The sequence below is a fragment of the Ascaphus truei genome, chromosome 3 (genome assembly GCF_040206685.1).
Source record: "Ascaphus truei isolate aAscTru1 chromosome 3, aAscTru1.hap1, whole genome shotgun sequence".
Taxonomy (NCBI): Eukaryota; Metazoa; Chordata; class Amphibia; order Anura; family Ascaphidae; genus Ascaphus; species Ascaphus truei.
In genome coordinates, this window is record NC_134485.1 from 327,702,423 (window position 1) to 327,725,587 (window position 23,165).

The 23,165-nt window shown below is 44.1% G+C and overlaps 1 protein-coding gene across 3 annotated transcripts in view; it reads right to left on the reverse strand.

The window, feature by feature from the left end:
- Positions 1-23,165, reverse strand: part of STAT2 (signal transducer and activator of transcription 2) — a 110,818-nt gene that overhangs the window by 7,202 nt on the left and 80,451 nt on the right. Inside the window, exons 23-24 of one of the 3 annotated variants that reach the window (XM_075591398.1) lie at positions 20,363-20,451; positions 13,989-14,114 (exon numbers count right to left, since the gene is read on the reverse strand). The exons of 1 other annotated variant lie outside the window; for it this stretch is intronic. In XM_075591398.1, the coding sequence (XP_075447513.1) occupies positions 13,989-14,114; positions 20,363-20,451 (215 nt within the window). The remainder of the gene's footprint in view (positions 1-13,988; positions 14,115-20,362; positions 20,452-23,165) is intronic. One more of the 3 variants, XM_075591399.1, reaches the window with a different exon arrangement.

The following is a 23,165-nucleotide window of genomic DNA, read 5'->3' on the forward strand; positions in this document are numbered from 1 at the left end:
CACTACAGATGCCTGTGGAACATGTGCACAAGGTAAACAAGGCATGCAAAAGCACAATATTACTCTGACAATCTCCTCCAGAACATATCAAACCCAGCTAACTTCTGGAAGGTTATCAACAACATATTCCAGCCTTCTAATCATCAACAGCCAAGTAATATCACTAAGGGCGATATTACTCTGACAAACCCCACCGACATTGCAAATGCATTAAATGATTACTTTGTGGGGTGTGCTACTATCTTATTAGCAAAACGCAACCCAAACCACAAACCTGAATCTCATCCTGGGAGTACCCCTATAGCCCCACCCCTCCCAACATTGCCCACAATTTTCAATTTGGCCCAGTATCCGAAGAGGAGATTACACAAGCGCTTCTCAAATTAAACTAAGCAGCCAATGTGGACCTGACTTACTACAATCTAAGTTCCTAAGACTTGGTGCCCCAGCAATTGCCAAACCAATTGCTTCCATAGTCAACTCTATCCTGTCTGCTGGCCATATCCCTAAGACCTGGAAAGTTGCCAGAGTTGTCCCAATCTTCAAAAGTGGGGACAAAAACACTGTCTCAAACTACAGACCAATCTCCCTTCTCCCAATCCTATCCAAAGTCATGGAAAAATGTGTCCACTCCCAATTAAGCGATTACTATAACAAGACAAATTTCCCTAGCCAATTCCAATCTGGCTTCCGCCCCAAACACTCTACTGTAACTACCCTGCTAAAAGTTTGCAATGAAATCCAGTGTGGAATGGAACGGGGTCAACTCACTGGTGCAGTATTCCTAGATTTTGCAAAGGCTTTTGATACTGTTGATCATGCTGTCCTGCTCAACAAACTCCAGAGCTCTGGAATAGGGAAGCATGCTTTAAACTGGTTTCAGTCCTACCTATCAGGTAGATCCCAACATGTGTCCATCTCTGGCTCTAACTCTAACCCCCTGGTTACCACCTGTGGCGTCCCGCAAGGCTCTGTTCTGGGGCCCCTACTCTTCTCAGTGTTCATCAATGATCTTCCCACAGCTTGTAAGGAAGCCTCAATACACATGTATGCAAATGACACAATCCTATATGCACACAGCCATACCCTCTCTGACCTTCAACACATACTTCAGTCTGACTTTTTGAGACTCGAAAACTGGATTTCCCAAAACAAACTGTTTTTAAACACTGACAAGACTGTAACAATGGTGTTTGGGACCAAGACTACATTTTTAAAGCTTCCAGCGACTGAGCTCCAGATTACAACCAACACTAACACCACCCTAACTCCTGTTACTAGTTTTAAATACCTGGGCATATGGTTTGATTCCCTTAACATTCGGGGTGCACATTAATACCCTGACAACCAAGACCTATGCCAAACTAGGGGTACTTTACAGGAACAAATCCTCCCTAAGTCTCCTGGTCAGAAAACGTATCGCACAGCAGATGCTAATGCCAATTATTGACTATGGAGACATAGTATATGGCTTGGCACCTCAAACCCACCTTAGCAAACTTGACACCCTCTACAATTCAATTTGTCGTTTTGTTCTCCAATGCAACTACAACACACATCACTGCGAAATGCTCAAAGAACTAGATTGGTCATCACTCGAGTCTAGGCGCAAAGTTCACCTTTCCTGTCTTGCCTTCAAATTCTTTATGGGCAAGCTACCCAGCTACCTGAACAAGCTCCTCACCCCTACCACATGTAGCACCTATCACCTGAGATCAGACTCCAAAAGACTGTTCATGGTCCCAAGGCTCAACAAAGTATCCGGCCGCTCCTTCTCCTCTTACCGTGCACCCCAAAACTGGAACAACCTACCAGAGACTCTTACACCCACCACCAGTCTAAGTTCTTTCAAATCTAAGGCTGTCACACATTTTAATGTGGTCTGTAACTGTTTCATACGCCCATAATACAAATTATCTTTAACAGTGCATGCAATGTCTTGTATATAATGTATACCCTGCTCATTATGTAACTGTATTTGTAAACATGTATTATTTGTCTTAACTCTGTGCCCAGGACATACTTGAAAACGAGAGGTAACTCTCAATGTATTACTTCCTGGTAAAATATTTTATAAATAAATAAATAAATAAAGTTACATACACACTCGGTAATATATGTTTTAAGTAATAACAATAAAGGTTATATTTTAATTAGTGGTGTGCATTTAAGTGAATTTTCTTTGTGGTACAATCACTTTTTAGTCTTCATTTAACTGATACACTTTTCAGTTCACAGTTTGCACCCATTTCATAATTATCGGTTGAATTTATTAATTTAAACATTTCAATTAGTATGGTTTAAGTTGATCACTCCCTATCCCCCCTCCTTTTTAGTAAATGGTCTTAAATACCCTCAGGGTTGCCTAGCAACAGTTCACAGCCCTCAGCGTAATTAGTAATTAGTCCTAAGCATTCTAAACATACAATCAAATAAAACGGAGGGAAATGACTATTACAAACATAAAAAGTATAAATTCGAAACCCCAGAAATTCAGTGGCAGACAAACGCTGAGAGACAACTGCATAACACTATAATAGTTTTTAAATAGTTAAAAGAAGAATTGACTTCATTGATTGGAATAGTAATTTGAAAGTAGTTGTAAAGTTTGGACACATTTCCTTAATAAACTTGCAATTTGCAAATAACGGCATAGCAAAATATATATAATAGCTAGACTCAATATCTCACATGTCAGAGCCAAAGATAAAACAATAGGCACTATACCACTAATGTCCATACCCATACACATACCAGTATTAGTTATGATACCAGACCCACAGGTCTTAGAGAGAACAACGAGCACAGAAAGCCAAAGAGCCAGAGCTAGATAGGGTCAGATTCCCCCATCTCTCAAAGGAAGGAGGAGAACACCTAGACGATAGTGCTGCTATCGAGAGACTCATTGAATCCACCAGGTGTCATAGTGGCAAGCTGGTAGATCCAATAAGTCTCACGGTTACAAAGGGTTTTAAAACCATCAACCCCCCAAAGTATGGGGTGAAATGTATTCTAAGCTTTGAATTTTTAATGATGCAGGGTCCCTATTATGCACCAAGTTAAAGTGCCTGTAGATGTTACGGTTTGTTGCACCATTCACTATATTTCTGCGGTGCTCTAAGAACCGAGCACATAGTGGACATGTAGTGCGACCAATATATTCTTGGCCACAACTACAGAACAGTAAATAACATACATGTTGAGGCAATTTATAGATCCTAAAACTCTGTCCGTGCTCCCCCTGACAAACGAGACAAATTGATTGTATGTTACTACAAGCCTGCAAGCAATGCAGCATGTCCTGCTACGTCTATAGTTCCCATGAACTCTAGACGCTACTGCAGTAGACGCCACATCACTTGTTACCCTACTAGGTGCCAGTATGTTTTTTATATTTTGTGGCTTATGAAATACCACTGACACCTTATCTGGCAAGCTTGACCCCCAATGGGGGTCACACTTCAGAATTTCCAATTGTTTATTGAGAATTTTACCAATTTCACGTGATGATTGGTTAAAAGTTTTGTGATAAATCTCAGGGCTCTAAATCTAGTAGAGACTCTTCAATCTTATATTTAGGATTAGATTTTCTTTTTAATACAGAATTGGCTAGCAAGGTTGATCTATCCAAAAAGATCCCCTTATCTAGTGAATCCTTTATTAATTTAGAGTCAAAACCCTTTTCCACAAACTTCTTCTCTAAAATAAGCGACTGAGACAGAAAGTCACTATTCTTAGAGCAGTTTCGTTTCATACGATGGAACTGCCCTAATGGTATGTTCCTAAACCATCGATCAGCATGTACATACTTGTTAACAGACACAGATTTAAAGTGTGTTTTAGTGGAGATATTGAACTAATTGTCTACCCTGAGCTCAAGATCCATAAATACTACAGATGTAGGGCTAACGTCATAAGTCAATTTTAAACCTAGATCATTGATATCAAATGAAACCAGAATGTCCCTCAAAACGGACTCCTCTTCCTCCCAAATCAAAATCAAATCATCTATGAAATGGCCATAGTACACGAGACCCGCCCCAAGCCTGGCACACTGCCATATGTGTTTGTGTTTGTATAAGTATCACCTTTTTATTTAATTATCATTATATTATTCTGAACACTTTGATTTATTTAGAGCGCCACTATTTGATAAGTTTTCTTTTCACATACACTGCCATATGGAAACCTCCTTCCAAAAACCCATATACATGTTGGCATAGCTTGGGGCGAATCCCGTGCCCATGGCCATTCCACAGATCTGTAAATAATATGTCATATCAAATAAAAAATAATTGTGTGTTAATATGAACTTAATACAATCTAATAAAAAAGTTTTTTTTTAATTGGTGAAATTTTATTATCCTTATCAAGCCAGAAACTGACAGCTTCGACCACCCTGGAATGCACAATGCTAGTGCACAACGAAGTCACATCGCATGTCGCCAAAAGATAGCCGGGCTTCCATTTAATCTCGGAGATGGAGTCAATGACGTGCAGCGTATCCCTAATATGGGACCTGAGCTGAGCTACCATGGGTTGTAAAAAATAATCTACATATTGGGATAGGCCGGACATCATTGACTCCATCCCTGAGATAATGGGTCTTCCAGGGGGGTCTATCACTGCCTTGTGAAGTTTCGGCAGATGGTAAAATACCGGTATACGGGGGGTGATCGGAAAACAGAAATTTGAGTTCTAGTCTAGACAAAACCCCATCTAGCTGTGCTTTATGAAGTCATTCCCTTAATTATGTCTGGAAATTTGCAGTAGGGTCACCAGACAGCGTCACCCAGGAGTCTGAGCGCCTCCCTGATGTAGGCCTCTTTGTCCTGGATGACGATGCCTCCCCCTTATCCGCCTGTCTGATGACAATACTCTTATCGTTTTTTTTTTTTTTTTTCCCCCAAATTTTTTTATTAGGCAGTAGTAATTGTTAACAAATTTGCTAAAAAAAAAAAAAAAAAATCATATGTGGCCTAATACAGTTTTCAACGTTTTTATGAGAAAGAGACTCCGCGTCCCCCTGTTCCTCCGGGGTCAATCGGGGTGGCGCGGAGTTGAAACAGAAGGAAGGTAGAAGAGAAAGAGAAGGGGGGGGGGGGGGAGGTGGGTGTATCACCCCCTTGTCCTGGTTTGCCCGGGCAGTTGTCGTCTCCTATTAGGACCTCCAAGTCTGTCCTCATAAAGTAGTTCTATTGGCCTGGGTCATTCGTGTATGCCACGGATCCCAAGTTTTGTTGAAGGCGGTGGTGGATCTTTTCACAAATGCAGACAGTCTCTCCATGTCTTTAACTTCATTAATTCTGTTTATCACCGTCTGTCTGGAGGGGGGGGGACACCTTCTTCCAGGCGGCCGCCACCGCACATCTCGCCGCCGTGAGGATCAGGGAGATTAATTTGCCTGTTGGTCGGTCCAGTGTCTCTAAGGGCCTGGCCAATAGGTAGGTCAGCGGTTCAATTGGGATTGTGAGGTCTGTGACCTCTTTTATAAGATTATGTATTATTTCCCAGTATTTTTGAATTTCTGGACATGACCACCAGATGTGGGCCATGTCCCCCCGATGACCGCAGCCTCTCCAGCATAGGTCGGAGGCCAGTGGGTAGATTTGGCTAATTTTGGCTGGGGTAAGATACCAGCGAAACAAGATTTTATAAATGTTCTCTTTAATTGTGGTGCATATGGAAGTTCCTGTGGCTGTTTCCCAAATACTTTCCCAATCCTCTCGGTCTATAACAATGCCCAATTCTGCTGCCCAATGCAGCATATAGTCATGTGTTGGAGCTTCTGAGGCTCTCTCTAGCTCTGCACATATTTGTGTTATGAGACCTTTCTGATGGTCAGGCTCCCTGCAGAGCCTTTCAAAGCCAGTGAGAGGGGGAAATTCCAACGTTGGGGATAATGTTTGAGTAAAGTGCCGAATCTGTAGGTATTTGAAGACGTTTAGGTCTCTTAGTTCATATTTGGTTCGTAAATTTTGATAGCTCAGGAACTGCCCTAAGCTCAGGAGGTCGATAATTGCTCTGATATTTTTGGTTTCAAATTGGTCAAATTGTCTGGGCTCACAACCAGGTGGGAATTTTGGGTTTTTGTGAATTGGTGTAAGTTGGGAGTGAGGTGACATGAGCTTAAATTTATATCTGCATTTCGTCCAAATTTCCCAGGTGTGTCTCATCGGGCCTAATTGGAATTTGTTACTTGGCATGTCTTCCTTACTCATGGACCAAAGGCAAGCTGGTAGTGAGGGCGTCCCGGCATAATGTGTTTCTATACCTAGCCAACAGTATTGTTTTGGGTTAGTATTCCAGATCACCGCCTGTCGCAGTTGTGCGGCCAGGTAGTATCTTGACACGTCTGGAACTCCTAGTCCTCCCCTCCCCCTTGGGGCCAGAAGAACCGTTTTGGCGACTCTAGGTTTTTTACCTTGCCAAATAAAATGGAAAATTGATTTTTGGATATTCTTTAATTCTGAGCCAGGGATGGGGACCGGGAGTGTCTGGAAGTAATATAGTAACCTAGGGAGTATGTTCATTTTAACTGAGACCATCCTCCCGATCCATGATATTTGGTATCCTCCCCATTTGTCTAGATCTTGTTTGATTTTTTTGAACAGGGCCGGATAGTTATGTTGATATAGAGTTTGGTAGGTCCTCGATATCTTAACTCCCAAGTATTTGATACAAGAGGAGCTCCAACGATAGTTAAAATTTAATTTGAGGAGTTTCACCTCTGGCTCTGGCAGGCTTAATATCAAGGCCTCCGATTTGTCTTGATTTATCTTATATCCTGAAATTTGTCCAAAATCATGGAGTTCTTTATGAAGGTTGGGTAGGGAAGTTTGAGGTTTGGAGAGGGTTAGTATGACATCATCAGCAAATAGGGATATTTTGTGCTGCCTTTGTCCAATTTCTATTCCCTGGATGTCTCTATTGAGCCGTATTGCTGATGCCAGCGGTTCTATAGTTAACGCAAAGAGGAGAGGAGATAAGGGGCACCCCTGTCGAGTACCATTTGTTATCTCGAACCTCTGGTTATTGCCGCCAGGTAGTTTTACCGTTGCTGATGGGTTGTGGTATAATCTACGGACCCCCTCTAAGTATGCGTCTTTGAAGCCGAATTTACGCATAGTTTGGTCCAGGAATTGCCAGTTTATTCTATCGAACGCCTTCTCTGCATCTAGGCTTAACAAAAGTGCTTTGGTCCCCGAGAGGTGGACATGCTCAATTATGTTAATTATCTTCCGAGTATTATCTGAGGCTTGTCTGCCTGTAACGAATCCGACTTGGTCTGTGTTTATTAGTCTCGGTAAGATGGGATTTAATCTGTTTGCCAAGATTTTACTATATAATTTGAGATCACTGTTGAGTAGGGAGATTGGACGATAGCTTCCACACTGCATCGGGTCTCTGCCATCTTTATGAATGATGGCCAAGCTAGCTAGGGACATTGATGCGGGAATCTGGTTCCCCTCCAAAAAATAGTTAAATGTAGCTAGGAGATGTTTGGATAGTGTGGGTAGGAATCTTTTATAGTAAACATTGGTGAAACCGTCAGGGCCAGGGGACTTGGTAATCTTTAGTGATTTGACCGCCATCTCCAGTTCCTCTTTTGTTATCTCAGCATTGAGGACTGTGTTTTCCTCCTCCGTTAAGGTGGGGAGTTGACATTTATTCAAATATTGCGTTATATTTTCTATGGTTATTGGTGTTGATCGGTCCTTTTTAGATCTGAGGTTATATAACTCCGTGTAGTATTTAGTAAATTCCTCTGCAATTTTGTTATCACTATATTGTATCTCACCAGACTTGCTTTTGATAGCTGTTATTTGGGATCGCTTTTGCACCCCTCTTAGTTTACTTGCTAAGAGTCTATCAGCCTTGTTCCCCTTGTCATAATATAACTGGTTTGTCCATTTAAGGGCCTTTTCCACATCCTCCAGCTGAATCTGCCTAAGTTTTGATCTAGCTGTTGTCAGCATTTTATATAATTTCTTTGTAGGGTCAGCCTTATGGGCTTGTTCTATTGTTTTGATATTATCGGTTAGGTCCTTGATTTGTGTTAGGCGGGCTTTTTTCCTATGGGAGGCGATGGAAATGATTTTTCCTCTGATGTTTGCCTTATGGGCTTCCCATAGGATTGCTGGAGAGGAGACTGTACCTGTGTTGAAAAAGAAATAGTCCTTAAGTGAGGTTCTTATTTCCCTTTCTATCTCTGGGTGGTTTAATAGCGAATCGTTAAGTCTCCAAGAATAATTTGTTGTTTTTTCAAAGGGGAGAGATAATGTCAAGGTGATTGGGGCGTGATCCGACCAGGTGATTGAGCCAATGTCTGATTCGATGGTTGCCGCCAGTACGTTTTTTGTGGTCAGGAAATAATCTATTCGAGAGTAAGTCTGGTGAGGAGCTGAGTAGAAAGTATAGTCTCTCTGGCCTTGATGTTGGGATCTCCATGTGTCCACTAATGAAAATTCGTTTAGAATACCCCTAAACCTTTTCCCCTTGATCTGGGAGTGGGTTGTGCGGGGGGGTCCCATCGTGGTTGATCTATCCTCGGCGGGGTTCAGTACCATGTTTAGGTCTCCTCCCACTATCATCGAGGATAGATATCCCGGGTCAACGCCCTCAAGAACTGTCTGCAGGAATTCATTTTGATTTTCGTTTGGGGCGTATACATTGATCAGGGCAATTGTCGAGCCCGCTAAGGAGCCATATACCACAAGAAATCTACCCTCTGGGTCCGCTGTTGTTTTGATATGATTGAATGGGGTGCCTTGTCTGATCAGGATAGCTACACCCCTTTTCTTACTACTGAATGAAGCAAAAAAGCTTGTTGGGAACATTTTTTTGAATACATTTGGGGGGTCCTGAGATGTGAAGTGGGTCTCCTGTAAGAATATAATGTCCCCCCCTGTTTTTTTCATGTCCTGAAGGGCCAATCGTCGTTTTCTATTATTTTGCAATCCTTTTACATTTAAGGATCTAACTGTAATCGGAGCTGATGTTGCCATTTTAATGTTTTAATTTTGTAGTGCGTGGGCTTGAGGCCTCAGCTTTCCCACTAGCCGAAACCCTGCTCCTATTTTTTGGTGAGATGATGCGTACGTGTGTACAGTTTTTTTGGGTAGTGGGTGTGGATTCTATGACTTTTTTGAGGGCTTATATTCGAGCTGCTCAGGTGAGGGGGTGGCTGGGGAAGGGTGGAGGGGAGGGGGACAGATCTGCTGGGACAGGGTCAGCAGATAAAGGAGAAGAGAGAGTAGGCCTTGAAGAAGGCCTAATGTGGTTTTGCCTTGTCTCCTAGGGACCGGCATCCGGGTAGATATACCCGTTCTGGGGTGGGTCCGGGGCCCGAGGTCAGGAGTGCAACAGCAAGGTCCTGGCCCTCTGTTGCCTGTATGGTCCTTCGACCCCTCGACCTTAGATTACAGGTAGGTATGTGGGGGGGGGGGGTGGAAGGGAAGGGGTTGGGATACTCGGGGGGGGGGAGGGGGGGGGTACTGGGAGGGGGGGGGAAAGATGGGAAGGTAAAGGGGGTGGAGGGGGGGGGGCGGATGTGGGGAGAGTAGGGGGAGATGAGGGGAGTAGATGATAGAGAGGTAGGGAGCGAGACGGGCGGGAGTAGGGAGGGGGGGAGGGGGGAGAGGGGGGGGGAGGAGCAGGCAAGAGGGGAGAAGAAGGCGTAAAGCATGGTCCGTATCTGGTCAGCAGTGTGTTAAATGGTACTGTTACAGCGTCTTTTGCATAGTTATAAGACATGGTACATGTTGTGATAACAGTAATACAATAGTTGACATAGGTGTGGGGAACAACTTTTCAATTTTACACTTCGTAATATAGAGTTCCTCTGGTTTTGCCTCGACCGTGGCGTAGTTATTTTGTGGGTTGATTCTGATGTGACAAGAAGGTCGGTGACCTGCCACATACTGTTATACCTTTGGGTAAGTTTGGGCCCAACACACATTGTTCCATATTTAAGCATGCTCATCCCTTGCCATATCATGGTACACTGTACATTGCTTGCTGTCATATAGTTTCCACACGTGTGTGCAGTCATGGGCCTATTTGATGGACATTTAGGCATTGCATGTGTCTCACTAGTGTAAGCGCAGCGGGGTCACTTTTGAAATAAGTCTGTGGGTTTGTACTAATTCTTTTATGTTACTCCAATTGTAGTGTCGGGGGTTGGATGAGGGGGGGGGGGTGGAAGGGAGAGGGAGGAGGGGGGGGTGGGGGGGGGGGGGGTGGGGAGTGCAGGGGAGGGGGGGGTCGAGTGGTGGGAAGGGGGGGGGAGGTAGAGGAGGGGAGAGGGAGGGTGGCTGGTTGGGTGGGGGGAGAGTGGGAGGGGGAGGGGGGGGGGAAGGGGGGGGAGGGAGGGAGAAGCAGCGCAGGGAGGGGGGGGGGGGAGAGGTTGGGGCCTGTTGTTAGGTAGGTATTGGTTGTGTTGTATTTTTACTGCATCCTCTGTAGGAGGATAAGGCACGTTACATCTTATAAGTCCCTTGGTGTGCTGTGGGTGTGGCGATCAGCCTCTAAGTTTAATAAGTGGTAAGATGGTATTCTTTTGTTAGTGTTCCATGCGCTGTGGAGGTGTTCACATATTTTATACCCTGGGCAATGCATTGCTAGTTCACTATAATCGCGATCGTCAGCATACAGGATATACATTTGGTAATATATAACTTCTTTTCAGAGTGGCGGCGTGGGAGGGGGGGGAAGAGAGAGGGGGGGGGGGATTGGGGGGTGGGCCTGGGGGACGTGGGGGAGGGGAGCGGGTAGGAGGGGGGGGGAGGGGAAAGTGGGATTGGGGTGGGGGGGGAGAGGGTCAGGGTTTGGAGTTGCATGGGTATTGGTCATAGTATACTGTTACTTCTACATCTCTTACATGAATATGAGGCGCAACACATGTTATAAGTACAATGGCATATTTGTTGATAACAGTAGTCTTTTATCACTTCTCCATTCGATAAGGTGATTTGTGTGTATATTATACATTAGACATCGCACAGTTACAGTGTCACACCCGTCGGTATTGGCATTTTGATTGTACGTTTGGCATTACACATATACTTTCTGCCTGGTAGTAGGATTACACTTTTGTGGTGTATCTGAAGGGTCGTGCTGGTTCCTTTCTGAGTCCATGGGTTGAGGGTTAGGGGGGTGGGGATCTAGGGTCCGGGGGGGGGGGGGGTAAGGGGAGGGGGGGCGTGGGATGGGGAGGCCTTGGTGAGGTGGGGGGGGGGGGAGAGGGGAAGGGTGAGGGGTGGGGAATGAAGGGGACCTCCTGCTTGGATTATTTCTGTTAGTACCTGTGTGCATCTACGGTGTGTTTTTGAGGTGACCCAGAGGTTTTCTTTCCTCATGTGGTTTTCGGAGGCTGTGTGTTTTACTACCTTTCGTTGGTTAGAGGGGGGGGGCGGGGGAGGTGGGGATGGGGGGGGGAGGGGGGGGAGTGGGGGGGGAGAGGGGGTGGGGGGGGACGTTTCGGGGGACCGGAGGGAGGGGGGGGGCTGGAGGGAGGGAGATGGTGGAGGGGGGGGGGGGGAATCCGCTGCCTTAGTATGTGGTTGTCAGTGGATATAGACAGGTCAGGATGGTCGGGTCCTAGACTCCACCGCCTAGTGTGTGTATGCCAGATTCATGTTTGGAGCCGTGGTAGAGCGCTCCTGGTTTGACTGCTCTTGCATTGATCTTGTTCAGGTTAGTAACGGGGGGGGTGGTGGGGTGGGGAGGGGGTGGGGGGTGGGGAGGGGGGGGGGATGGGAGGGTGTGGGGGGGAGGAGGGGGAATGGGGGAGGTTGTGGGTAGACTGAGGAGGGGTGGATAGGGGGAGTGTGGAGGACTGGGTGGAGGTGGGGGTAGAGAGTCGGGGGGGGAAGCAGGTAGGGGTGGGGTAGGGGGTGCCTTTCTACAAACTCCTAGCATTTACAACATTCGTGGGGCTGGGGGGTAACTAGTATCACTCTTGATTCCGTCCTTATGCACCGTTCAGTGTCTTTCATTAGTTTTTAAGGACTCTGAGGACTCAGGGATTGGCTGCGCAAGGGGCTTTGATCCAGGGGATGTGAGTGCCGCTCATGTTGGGCTAACGTACTCACGGTTTCGAGGGGGCCGGCGTCCTACCTGGTGAGGGTCTGGTTGTTAGCCTCTCCCAGGGTTTATTCCCCCAGGGTGTTAGCTGTTGTTGCTCAGGGGTTGGTGAGGGGTGGGGTCGACGGGGGCAAGAAAAAGAAGGGGGGCATGGGGATCCTCGGTGGACTTTGCTCCTCATGTTGTAAGCCTTTCCCTCCCCCCTCCCGGGTAGTGAGCCCCCCCCCCCCTCCCAAATAGCAGGCTTCTTTGATGCAGCGCTTGTTGGCAGCTTTACACCGGTCTTGAGGTCGTCTCCTTTTGGGAAATGAGCGGCTCCTCATAGCGGACACTTCGTCTTGATGCGGGGACTTCGCTTGATCCCTATTACCGGTAGGTATGGTGTCTCGCTCTGTTGTGTGTGGACCCTGGGGAGCCTCATTATCTGATGTACGCTTTGGCTTCTGGGCAGGAATCTTGCTGAGTCTTCGTGTGGATTGGAAGTGATACTGTTTTGCTGGAACTGGGAGAACAATAAACAGAAGGGTTCGTTTTGCATTCCTTTATTTTCTTTGCTTTTGGCCTGCAAGGCGCTCTGAGGCTCTCACCGTGGGACCCTCTTCCTCCTGCTCCGGGGGATCAGGGTGATCAGTGATCCACGACTGGGGGGGAGACAGGCCCACTGCTTTCGCTAGTCTGGACATCTCAGTGGGGTATCTGATGACATGAGTTTTCCCATTTCTGGTTATGATTAATTTGAATGGGAACCCCCATTTATACTTGATCCCATTGTCCCGGAGGAGGGTGGTCAGGGGTTTCAGGTCCATCCTTTTATTTATGGTTTGCTTTGCCAAATCATTGTAGATTTGTAGATGGTCATCCTGGTATGTGAGTGGGTCCTTTGCTCTGCAGGCTGCCATAATCTTTTCTTTAGCAGTGTAGTGGTGTAGCCTGACTATGGTATCCCTGGTTCTGTTTGGGCCCTCTGATCTTGGCCCGAGGGCACGGTGAGCCCTGTCCATTTCCAGGTCAGTTTTATCTAGGTCTGGACACAGTGAGGAGAAGAGTCCCAGGAGGTATGGTTGTAGTTGGCCTGATTGGACCTCCTCCGGTATGCCACGAATCCGTATGTTCTGTCTTCTCTCGCGGTTTTCCTGGTCCTCGATGTTATCTTTTAGGTAGCTGATCTCCCTTCCCAATCTGAAAATTTCATTGGCTGCTGCTGTTTGCGTCTGGAGAGATTCCTCCATTCTAGTTTCCAGCGTCGTTGTTCGTTCAGCAATACCTGTTATCTCTTGCCTCAGTTCCGACACAGCAGCTTTCAGATCTTGCTGTATCGAGGTGTGTAGTTTATCCAGCATGCCTTTCATAAGGTCTTGCATAAATTCTCTTGTTGGGATCGTCCCTGGGCTTTGTGGCTGTTCCCTCTGTTCACGGGCCGCGGCCTGCTGCTTAGGGCCTCGTGTGTCTGTTGGCCCGGCGCCATCTTGGTTTCTCGGGGACGGCCCCGAGCTCCGCTGAGACGGCGGGAAGAAGTTTATTGAGCCCTGTCCGGGCGGCGCTTTTTGTTTCGCCGTCATTGTGGGGGTTTTATCCTGCTAGGGGTTATGTTTTTTGGGGTCGGGGGGTGCGATGAAGGGTGCTTTGATAGCAATTTATGCGCGCGGGCCGGCGGAGCGCAGCTCTCACACGTCCATCTTCTCTGGCGTGCCGGACACGCCCCCCTACTCTTATCGTTTTTAAGAATATTTAATGCATTAGTTTCTGATTTAGATTCTTATTGACCCTTGGATTCCTTGCGCACATACGCTCGAGATTTTGAAGGACCAATCAATAAAACGAATCTACATACCCACCTTTCGATTGGTATGGAAAGAATAACGACTGTGGTCTAAAGGGCGAGTGTGCAATGGACAGCTTACCTTCCTGACTCAAATTCTGAGAGCTCGTCGGATGCAGAGTTGGATAAAAGGCATCTAGCGAATCAATAGTATCTTGTGTATTACTTTCTGCCAGTAGGGTTGTCAAGGCATCAATACAAATGACATCTGTCAAAGGAGCACACACAGCGTTAGAGATCCTCTTGTTGTCCAAAATATTAAAATGCCTCTGTAATGTCAGCTTTCTGACATAGCAATTTAAATCTACAAATAAATTGAACGGGTCGGGGTCTGAACACGGCGAGAAAGACAAGCCTCTTTCCAATAGTGATTGTTCATAGACAGACAATTTGGTAGTGGATAAACTAAAAACCCCTGTAACAGCTGGCACAAGTAATCGTCTTCTGTTCTCCTTCCCTTGGATGACCCTGCCTGCTCTGACTCCTCTGCCTCTCTTTTTCCCCGAAAAACGGGTTTGCTCACGACATCTCGGTCCCAAAGGGGGAAATGCTTCTCCCCCTTTGGTTTCTCCCCTTGACAGGGAACCGCATCTAAAAAAATCATGTGTGTTCTTAGTCACAGTTAATTTGGGTCTAGCCCCTCCACTATGGATGGGTTGGGTGCTGATATTAGTGTCCTCTGACAATTCCTCCACCTCCAAGACAGAAAATCTACTGCCCACTGGTGGAGGTGCACCAGACACCCCCAAGATTTGAGTGGGGTCTAGAACACCCTATTGCCCCCAAGGTCACCAGCTCCCCCACCTCCAAATTGTCGAGGTGGCAGATCTTTTTTGCCCATATACAAAGTTAGAGTAATTCTTATTCCTATCTCTATTCAATTTGATTATTTTTACTATTAATATAACCAGAAGCGTTAAAGGTACGCTTCCAGTTCTTTAGCGTAATTGTCTTTGTCTCTACTTAGTTTTGTTTGCTTCCTATTAATCAGTTCTTTTTCAAAAACCTCAACTCTTTTGATAGTAATAGTATCCAATTCAATACATTCCTTCTCATCAGATAAGGGTTTAACTGATTCTTGAAGAGAGTCAATTTCTGATTCCCTAAATTTCACTGGAAACCTCATTAGTGAAAATGAACAACTGTCAAGTATTTTATTCCAATTATTCGTAAACTCTTGATCAGTCTCAAAAGGTGGGAGCTTTTAGAATTCTTAACCCTCTAGGCACTATTTCTTTATCTAAATATTCCTGTAATGAATACGCATCCCACCAATGCCTCATTTCCTCTTTTAGAAGCTTATCATTTTAAAAAGTTGCTTTTTAGACCAAGATTTTCCTCCATGGGAGTAGTATCTATTGGATCCTCCTTTGAGGAAGCAATAAAATCACTCCTTGTTTTTCTTTCCTTAGATGTTTTCAGCACGATTGCTTAAACTGCTCTTAAATTGTGGATGTATTTATTATACTAGTATAATTGGAAATATAATATATTCTATATTCTATATTGGAGTTAGTCTACAGACTGCTACTGAAAAAAGTTCATAACACAAACAAATAAAATCAGACAAAGTAGCGCCACGTGACAAATCACAAATGAATAAACTCTACTACTAGTAAATCAATCACCTCGAATAGGGCACTAGAGTATATATGCACTCATAAGGGTATTATAAACACACCATTTGCAATCCTCTACACCACACATATAAAACAGCACAAGGACATGAAAAACCAATAACCTAAACAATACAATACTAAAATAATTAAAAATATATACAATAAAAAGAGATATGTAAAAACCAGTCCCTTTGAATGTCCTCTTTATATAAAAAAAAAAAACAAAACAAAAAAAACTTCAAGCTGGGTGAAGGCTGCTTTCAAGGGAATTAACCAATTCCAATAGGAAATCTAAAACAGAAGAAAAAGGAAGCGCACGGCCCATAGCATAAAATCATTTACATTTAATGAAAAAAGGGGGGGGGGGAAAGGGTAGGGGGAGGAAACGGGCTCACTCACAAGCGAAGCACACAAAAAGCAGTTGTGAACATATATTGTCACCGCCACATCAGGTAGGTCAGCAATCTGTGTCCACAAACAGGATCCTCAGCAAACTTTAAACAGCTCTGGGAAGAAGCAGTTTTTACAACCCTTGGTAGCGCAGCTCAGGTCCCATATTAGGGAGACGCTGCACATCATTGACTCCATCTCCGAGATTAAATGGAAGCCCACCTATCATTGGGCGACATGCGACATGTCTTCGTTATGTACTAGCATTGTGCATTCCAGGGGGGGGGGGTCAAAGCTGTCAGTTTCTGGCTTGATAAGGATAATACAATTTCACCAATTCAAAAAACATTTTTATTAGATTGTATTAAGTTCATATTAACACACAATTATTTTTTATTTGATATGACATTTACAGATCTGTGGAACGGCCATGGGCACGAGATTCGCCCCAAGCTATGCCAACCTATATATGGATTTTTGGGAGGAGGTTTCCATATGGCAGTGTGCCAGGCTTGGGTCTCGTGTACTATGGCCGTTTCATAGATGATTTGATTTTGATTTGGGAGGGAGAGGCGTCAGTTTTGAGGGACATTCTGGATTCATTTGATATCAACGATCTAGGTTTAAAATTTACTTATGAAGTTAGCCCAATATCTGTAGTATTTCTGGATCTTGAGCTCAGTGTGGACAATGAGTTCAATATCTCCACTAAAACACACTTTAAATCTGTGTCTGTTAACAAGTATGTACATGCGAGTAGCAACCATGCTGATTGATGGCTTAGGAACATACCATTAGGGCAGTTCCATCGTATGAAACGGAACTGCTCTAAGAATAATGAATTTCTGCGCCAGTCGCTTATTTTAAAGAAGAAGTTTGTGGAAAAGGGTTTTGACTTTAAATTAATAAAGGATTCACTAGATAAGGTGATCTCTTTGGATAGATCAACCTTGCTAGCCAATTCTGGATTAAAAAAGAAAATCTAATCCTAAATATAATACGATCGAAGAGTCTACTAGATTTACAGCCCCGAGATTTATCACAAACTTTAACCAATCATCACATGAAATTGGTAAAATTCTCAATAAACATTGGGAAATTCTGAGGTGTGACCTCCATTTGGGGTCAAGCTTGTCAGATAAGGCGTCAGTGGTATTTCGTAAGGCACGAAATATGAAAAACATACTGGCACCTAGTAGGGCAACAAGTGATGTGGCGTCTACTGCAGTTCATGGAAACTATAGATGTGGCAGGACACGCTGCATTACTTGAAGGCATGTAGTAACATCCAATCAATTTGTCTCGTTTGTCAGGGGGAGCACGGACAGGGTTTTAGGATCTATAAATTGCCTCAACATGTATGTTATTTACTGTACTGTAGTTGTGGCCAACAATATGTTGGTCGCACTACATGTCCACTATGTGCTCGGTTCTTAGAGCACCGCAGAAATATAGTGAATGGTGCAACCATCCATAACATCTACAGGCACTTTAACTTGGTGCATAATAGGGACCCTGCAACATTAAAAATTCAAGGATTAGAATACATTTCACCCCATAGATTGGGGGGGGGGGGGGTGATCGTTTTAAAACCCTTTGTAAACGTGAGATTTATTGGATCTACCAGTTTGCCACTATGGCACCTGGTGGAATCAATGAGTCTCTCGATACCAGCACTATCGTCTAGGTGTTCTCCTCCTTCCTTTGAGAGATGGGGGAAAACACTGTGATCTCTGACACTATCTAGCTCTGGCTCTTTGGGCTTTCTGTGCTCGTTGTTCTCTCTAAGACCTGTGGGTCTGGTATTATAACTAATACTAGTATGTGTATTGGTATGGACATTAGTGGTTGAGTGCCTGTTTTATCTTTGGCTCTTTGACATGTGAGATATTGAGTTTAGCTATTATATATATTTTGCTAAGCCGTTATTTGCAAATTGCAAGTTTATTAAGGAAATGTGTCCAAACTTTACAACTACTTTCAAATTACTATTCCAATCAATGCAGTCAATTCTTCTTTTAACCATTTAAAAACTATTATAGTGTTATGCAATTGTCTCTCTGCGTTTGTCTGCCACTGAATTTCTGGGGTTCCGAATTTATACTTATGTTTGTAATAGTAATTTCCCTCCGTTTTTATTTGATTGTATGTTTAGAATGCTTAGGACTAATTACGCTGAGGGCTGTGAACGGGTTGCTAGGAAACCCTGAGGATATTTAAGACCATGTACTATTAGAATCTAGTATCCTTTGAAAAAGTTACCTTGGAGTGACGATACACGTAAGGACGTAAGCAGCGTCACTACGTCATCTGAGCGACTGAGGGACGGTGTATCGTGGCCGGATCGCGTCTCTGAAGCTGCAGGAGGCTAACCGCATTCATTGCTCATTGGAGCTAGCTGTTGCGCTGGGGCTTCAACTTTAAGGACCCTGCTTCTTCCCAGAGCGGTTTAAAGTTTGCTGAGGATCCGGTGTGTGGACACAGATTGCTGACCTACCTGATGTGGCGGTGACAATATATGTTCACAACTGCTTTAAATGTGCTTCGCTTGTGACAGAGCCCGTTTCCTCCCCCTGCCTTTTCCATTAAATGTAAATGATTTTATGCTATGGGCCGTGCGCTTTCTTTTTCTTTAGATTTCCTATTGGAATTGGTTCATTCCCTTGAAAGCAGCCTTCACTCAGCTTGAAGTTTTTATTTATTTATTTTTTTACAAAGAGGTTCATTCAAAGTGATTGTTTTTTTTACGTATCTCTTGTTATTATATATTTTTAATTATTTTAGTTTTGTATCGTTTAGGTTTTTGTTTTTCATGTCCTTGTGCTGTTTTATATGTGTGTGTACAGGATTGCAAGTGGTGTGTCTATAATACCCCTATGTGTGCATATATACTCTAGTGCCCTATGAGAGGTGATTGATTTACTAGTAGTAGAGTTTATTCATTTGTGATTTGTCACGTGGCGCTACTGTGTGTGTGTGTGTGTGTGTGTGTGTGTACTGTATGTGTGTGTTTACAGAGTGACTGTCTCCAGAACAGGGATACAGGTCTTCATCACATGGGGCATAGCTGTACTATTAACCCTTGTGTACTGTGCTTAAATAAAACGTCTTTTGTGTCAGACTACCCTTCTTTCACTCACCTTACTTATTCTTCCCACTTCCACTCCTCTTTCCTCCTCCCCTTCATCCCATCAATACTCCTCATAACCCACCATTCTCCACAACACCCACTTTAATTTGTAATTCCACACACCTACTTTCCTCCTTCATTACCCCCTTTAATACCTCATTCTCCCTAAAACTCCACTTCGTGACCTCATTTCCCCCTAAACAGCCCAATGAACAATGTATTACATATTTGTTTTCACATTACCAGAGCAGAGGACACCGCTGGAGATAATCCACTGTACTTCGACCCCCAGAGATTATCTGGTTCTTTTTATACTAAGATTTTTAAAGCTCTAAGACCCCAGCATCTCTGGGGAAACAATCTGGTCACCTGGACCTGTATTGCTGCGGCAGCTATTAGGAAACTGGGCTTCATCATGAATCCCAGAGAGTCCTATGTCTTTTCTATTTCCCTCCACCATAGATACTGAATAAAATAGGCGGCAGTGTGGGCTGTGATATGGGAGGGATGTGCATGTGCATTGTGCCCATCGGAAATCAGCAATGGAACCCTGCTACAATGAGGGAAGCCTTCAGATGCACCCCTTGACTCAGCTGCAGGCAAAGCATTTAATAATAGGTCACAGGCAGAAAAATGCACACACCCTGGGAATTTTCTCGTCCCTCCAACAGAATTGTGGCTTATATAGAATTTTGTACCTTCTCCACTCCTGCTTTAATTTATGTGCTGCCAGAGCCACCTACTGTATAGCGTAGAAGTGGCAGATCAAATCTGAACAGAGAAGCGGGCTTTTCTCTTCCGTTCCTAATGTTCTGGGGTTGGACCCAGGTAATGTTACTGCGGCACAAAGGATAACATGTTCCCAGGGCTGGAATGTTTACTGCATGCAAGGAGTTAAATCGGAACAACAACAACGTCAGATATCTTATAACTGGCTTCAAGGTCATGTGATTGCTAGTACAATGACCCATACCCCTGACCTCAGGAACAGGAGAGAAAGTCCTCTTGTGTACCACTGGCTGCTGCCCTTCTCAGACAGCAGCCACACGTGGACCACTGCTCCCTGCTCTAGAAAAAAGCAAAAACTAAATACAGTTCAGGGAGCCACTTAAGTGCCATCAGGGTGCCAGCTCTTGTAATGCTCCCTAAATGTGATAAGTCTACTTTAAATGCTAATGTGCTTATACATAATTAATAATAATACATTCTAATATTTATATATTTCACAACAGAGGGTTGTCACTAACCCGCCCCTCCCCACCTCCTTATCACAAAACCCTGTCCTGGTCCCTAAAGACCATTGTACCAGGCACTCACTTTCAATGATAGCATTTATGTCCATGGGTATGACCTCGCTGTATTGGGCTGTGTCTGGAGCCGAGCTGTCCTGTGATTCATTCAGTTGCCTAGAGTGGAAACAGACAATTGTTCCTCACATCACAATGATATATGCATCTGTGTGTTTATGTTCCTTTTTGAGCCTCATAACATTAGTATTTTAGCATGGGCTGAAGGAGAAGCTGAGTGGCAAGAACGATGCCTTTTAAATGTGTGACCATGGTACGAATCTCAGTGTTGGCTCTACTTGTTACCTTGAAATAGGGTGTCTGAGGCGAAGTAGGGTAGATTGTGTGCTCTTTATGCTTACTTTCAAAATTATATGTACAGCGCTGCATACACCATCAGCACTATATAAATAAAATCTATGTCGAGATCGATATTGATAGAATATACACTTCAAGTCATAAATCGCACACTACACAAGGGGGGGGGGGGGTGTTTAGCTTTCAGTCACAGATAACATTCCTACAGTATATGCACAGTTTGTAAGTTTAACCTTGCGGCTTTATTCAATATACCATCGCTGGGAGAAGAGATCAGTGTATCTCGAAAGCTCGCACAAATAAAAGCATTTTGTTGGCCACAGAACGGTATCTTCTATTCATTTTTGATTATTAAAGCTCGGCTAACACGGTACCGATACCTATACATATATAATCTATCGACATATAAAAAACAAAAAACAGAAGGGTATTCCCCATAATGTAATTCAATTTATTACAATAGTGGTTTTGGAGAAAATCATAAAAATGCACAATCACAAGTTTAGTTATACTCCGTCCAATATAAATCCTTTTTTACAATGGTTTCTGGTTATCTGGACAATATATGCAACATTTACAATACCTAGGTTGATTTAGTGCTGATTTTCCCCCCGATATATATTAGGTGTAGGTGTGTAAAAATGGTCACACACACAAAGTGATATGCCCATAAAATGGTGTTCGTGGTGCACAGTTAAGGGAGAGGTATGAATCCAAATAAATCACCAGAGTGATTTAATGTCTGCATACTCGACCAATAAATTACCCCTTTATTTCCCCCAACTGCTGTGGTTGTCCTGGTACATAAGATCACTATCACCCATCTTACTTTTGGTAATCGTCTTGGTCTTTTAATCTCGATTCGAATCCAGTCGAATACCATCTTTGTCCAACGAAGATAATTTCTTCTTGCGATAGGTCTGGCCCACTGCCATTTTAATTTCTTCACTCTTGTGATGTCACAAACTTGTTTGATTTTGAACCCATTCATTCTTTTGTCTATGTATTCGGGGGGAATACCCAGCATACATCGCTCCATACTTCTTTGCGTTGTCTGAAGCTTCTGAATTATCTTTGCATTTAGTGTCCAAGTTTCACAGCCATGTCATCTAATGGTTGATGTGTCACTCTCATAAAAGTTTTTTTACAATAATGTACGGTACATTTTTTTAACACGGACTTCTTAAGGTATCTAGGACCGCTAAGGTGTTGTCGAAATCAAATGATTTTTTATAATCTACGAATCCATAACGGAGTGGTAGATCATAATCATGACTACAGGAAATCACTTCTTGTATGACTTGGATGTAGTCCATTGTGTTGTATCCACTGCGGAATCTCGCCTGTTCTCTAGGCTGGCGATGTCCAGGGCCTGCTGCAGCCGATTAGTGAGTATCTTGTAAGTGATTAGAAGTAGACTGATTGGTCTGTAGTTCTTGAGGTCTTGTTTCTTGCAGATGAGGATAACTATGGCCTTATTCAATTACTCTGGAATTTCCCGGTTCTTCAAGAAGCATGTAGAGTTTTCGAGGATTTCTCTACTTCTCCTGAGAAGCGTCTTAATGACGTGAAATGCGTGTCAGATATGTTTCCGACGTCCCCGTGTAAGCCTTACCAGTCCCGGGCGGTCTGGTAGGAAGTCAGCATTCCCGTGTTGCCGCAGCCCACTGAGAGGGCCGCTTCTATACTATACAGGTATATATTCATATCAATATTGCGATTTGTTTGGCATTAATTTAGTGCACATAGCATTTACCACACCATCTGGTAGTAGAATAAGAGTTCTTAATGAATAGGAGTTCTTAATGAGAATGAGTTCATCAGTGAGTAAAGACAGTGACTGGCACAGAGTTTGAAGCAGGGGAACCTGGTTCAATTCCCGGTGTTGTCTCTTTGTGATCATGGGCAAGTCACTTTATCTCTCTGTGCCTCAGGCACCAAAAACAGATTGTAAGCTCCACAGGGCAGGAACCCGTGCCTGCAAAATGTCTCTGTAAAGCGCTACGTAAAACTAGCAGCGCTATACAAGAACAAACAATTATTATAATTATTAATTAACAGGGATCTTCCATTCCATCTTAATTTTTCTCTATATTTACAGCCATCTATTTTGAGGACAGAGTTTATGCAGCCTAGCTTGCTCCAGTGACACATCGTAGGTCTATATTATAATGCTGGCGTGCGTGCGCACAGCCTAGCACACTCTTGCAGCCCCAGCGATTGGTTGTTATCCCTGCAGGAGATTGGGAAAGCGATGGGGAGGCGTGGATGACGCGTCACAAAGCTGGTTCGCTCTCATTGGCTGCACCGCTTCACGAGACTGACGTCCCGCGGCCGTGCTCGAAAAGACACCTAATTTTGTCTTTTCTATTTGCGGCCGTGCCATGGCGCTCTGCTGTGTGCGCGCACACTAGATGCACGGTCATAGGAACACAGTCAATTATTATTGGCGCTCATTGCCTTTGCCATATCACCAGCCTCACATATTATTGGTGCCTACCTGTTGTGGTTGTTCC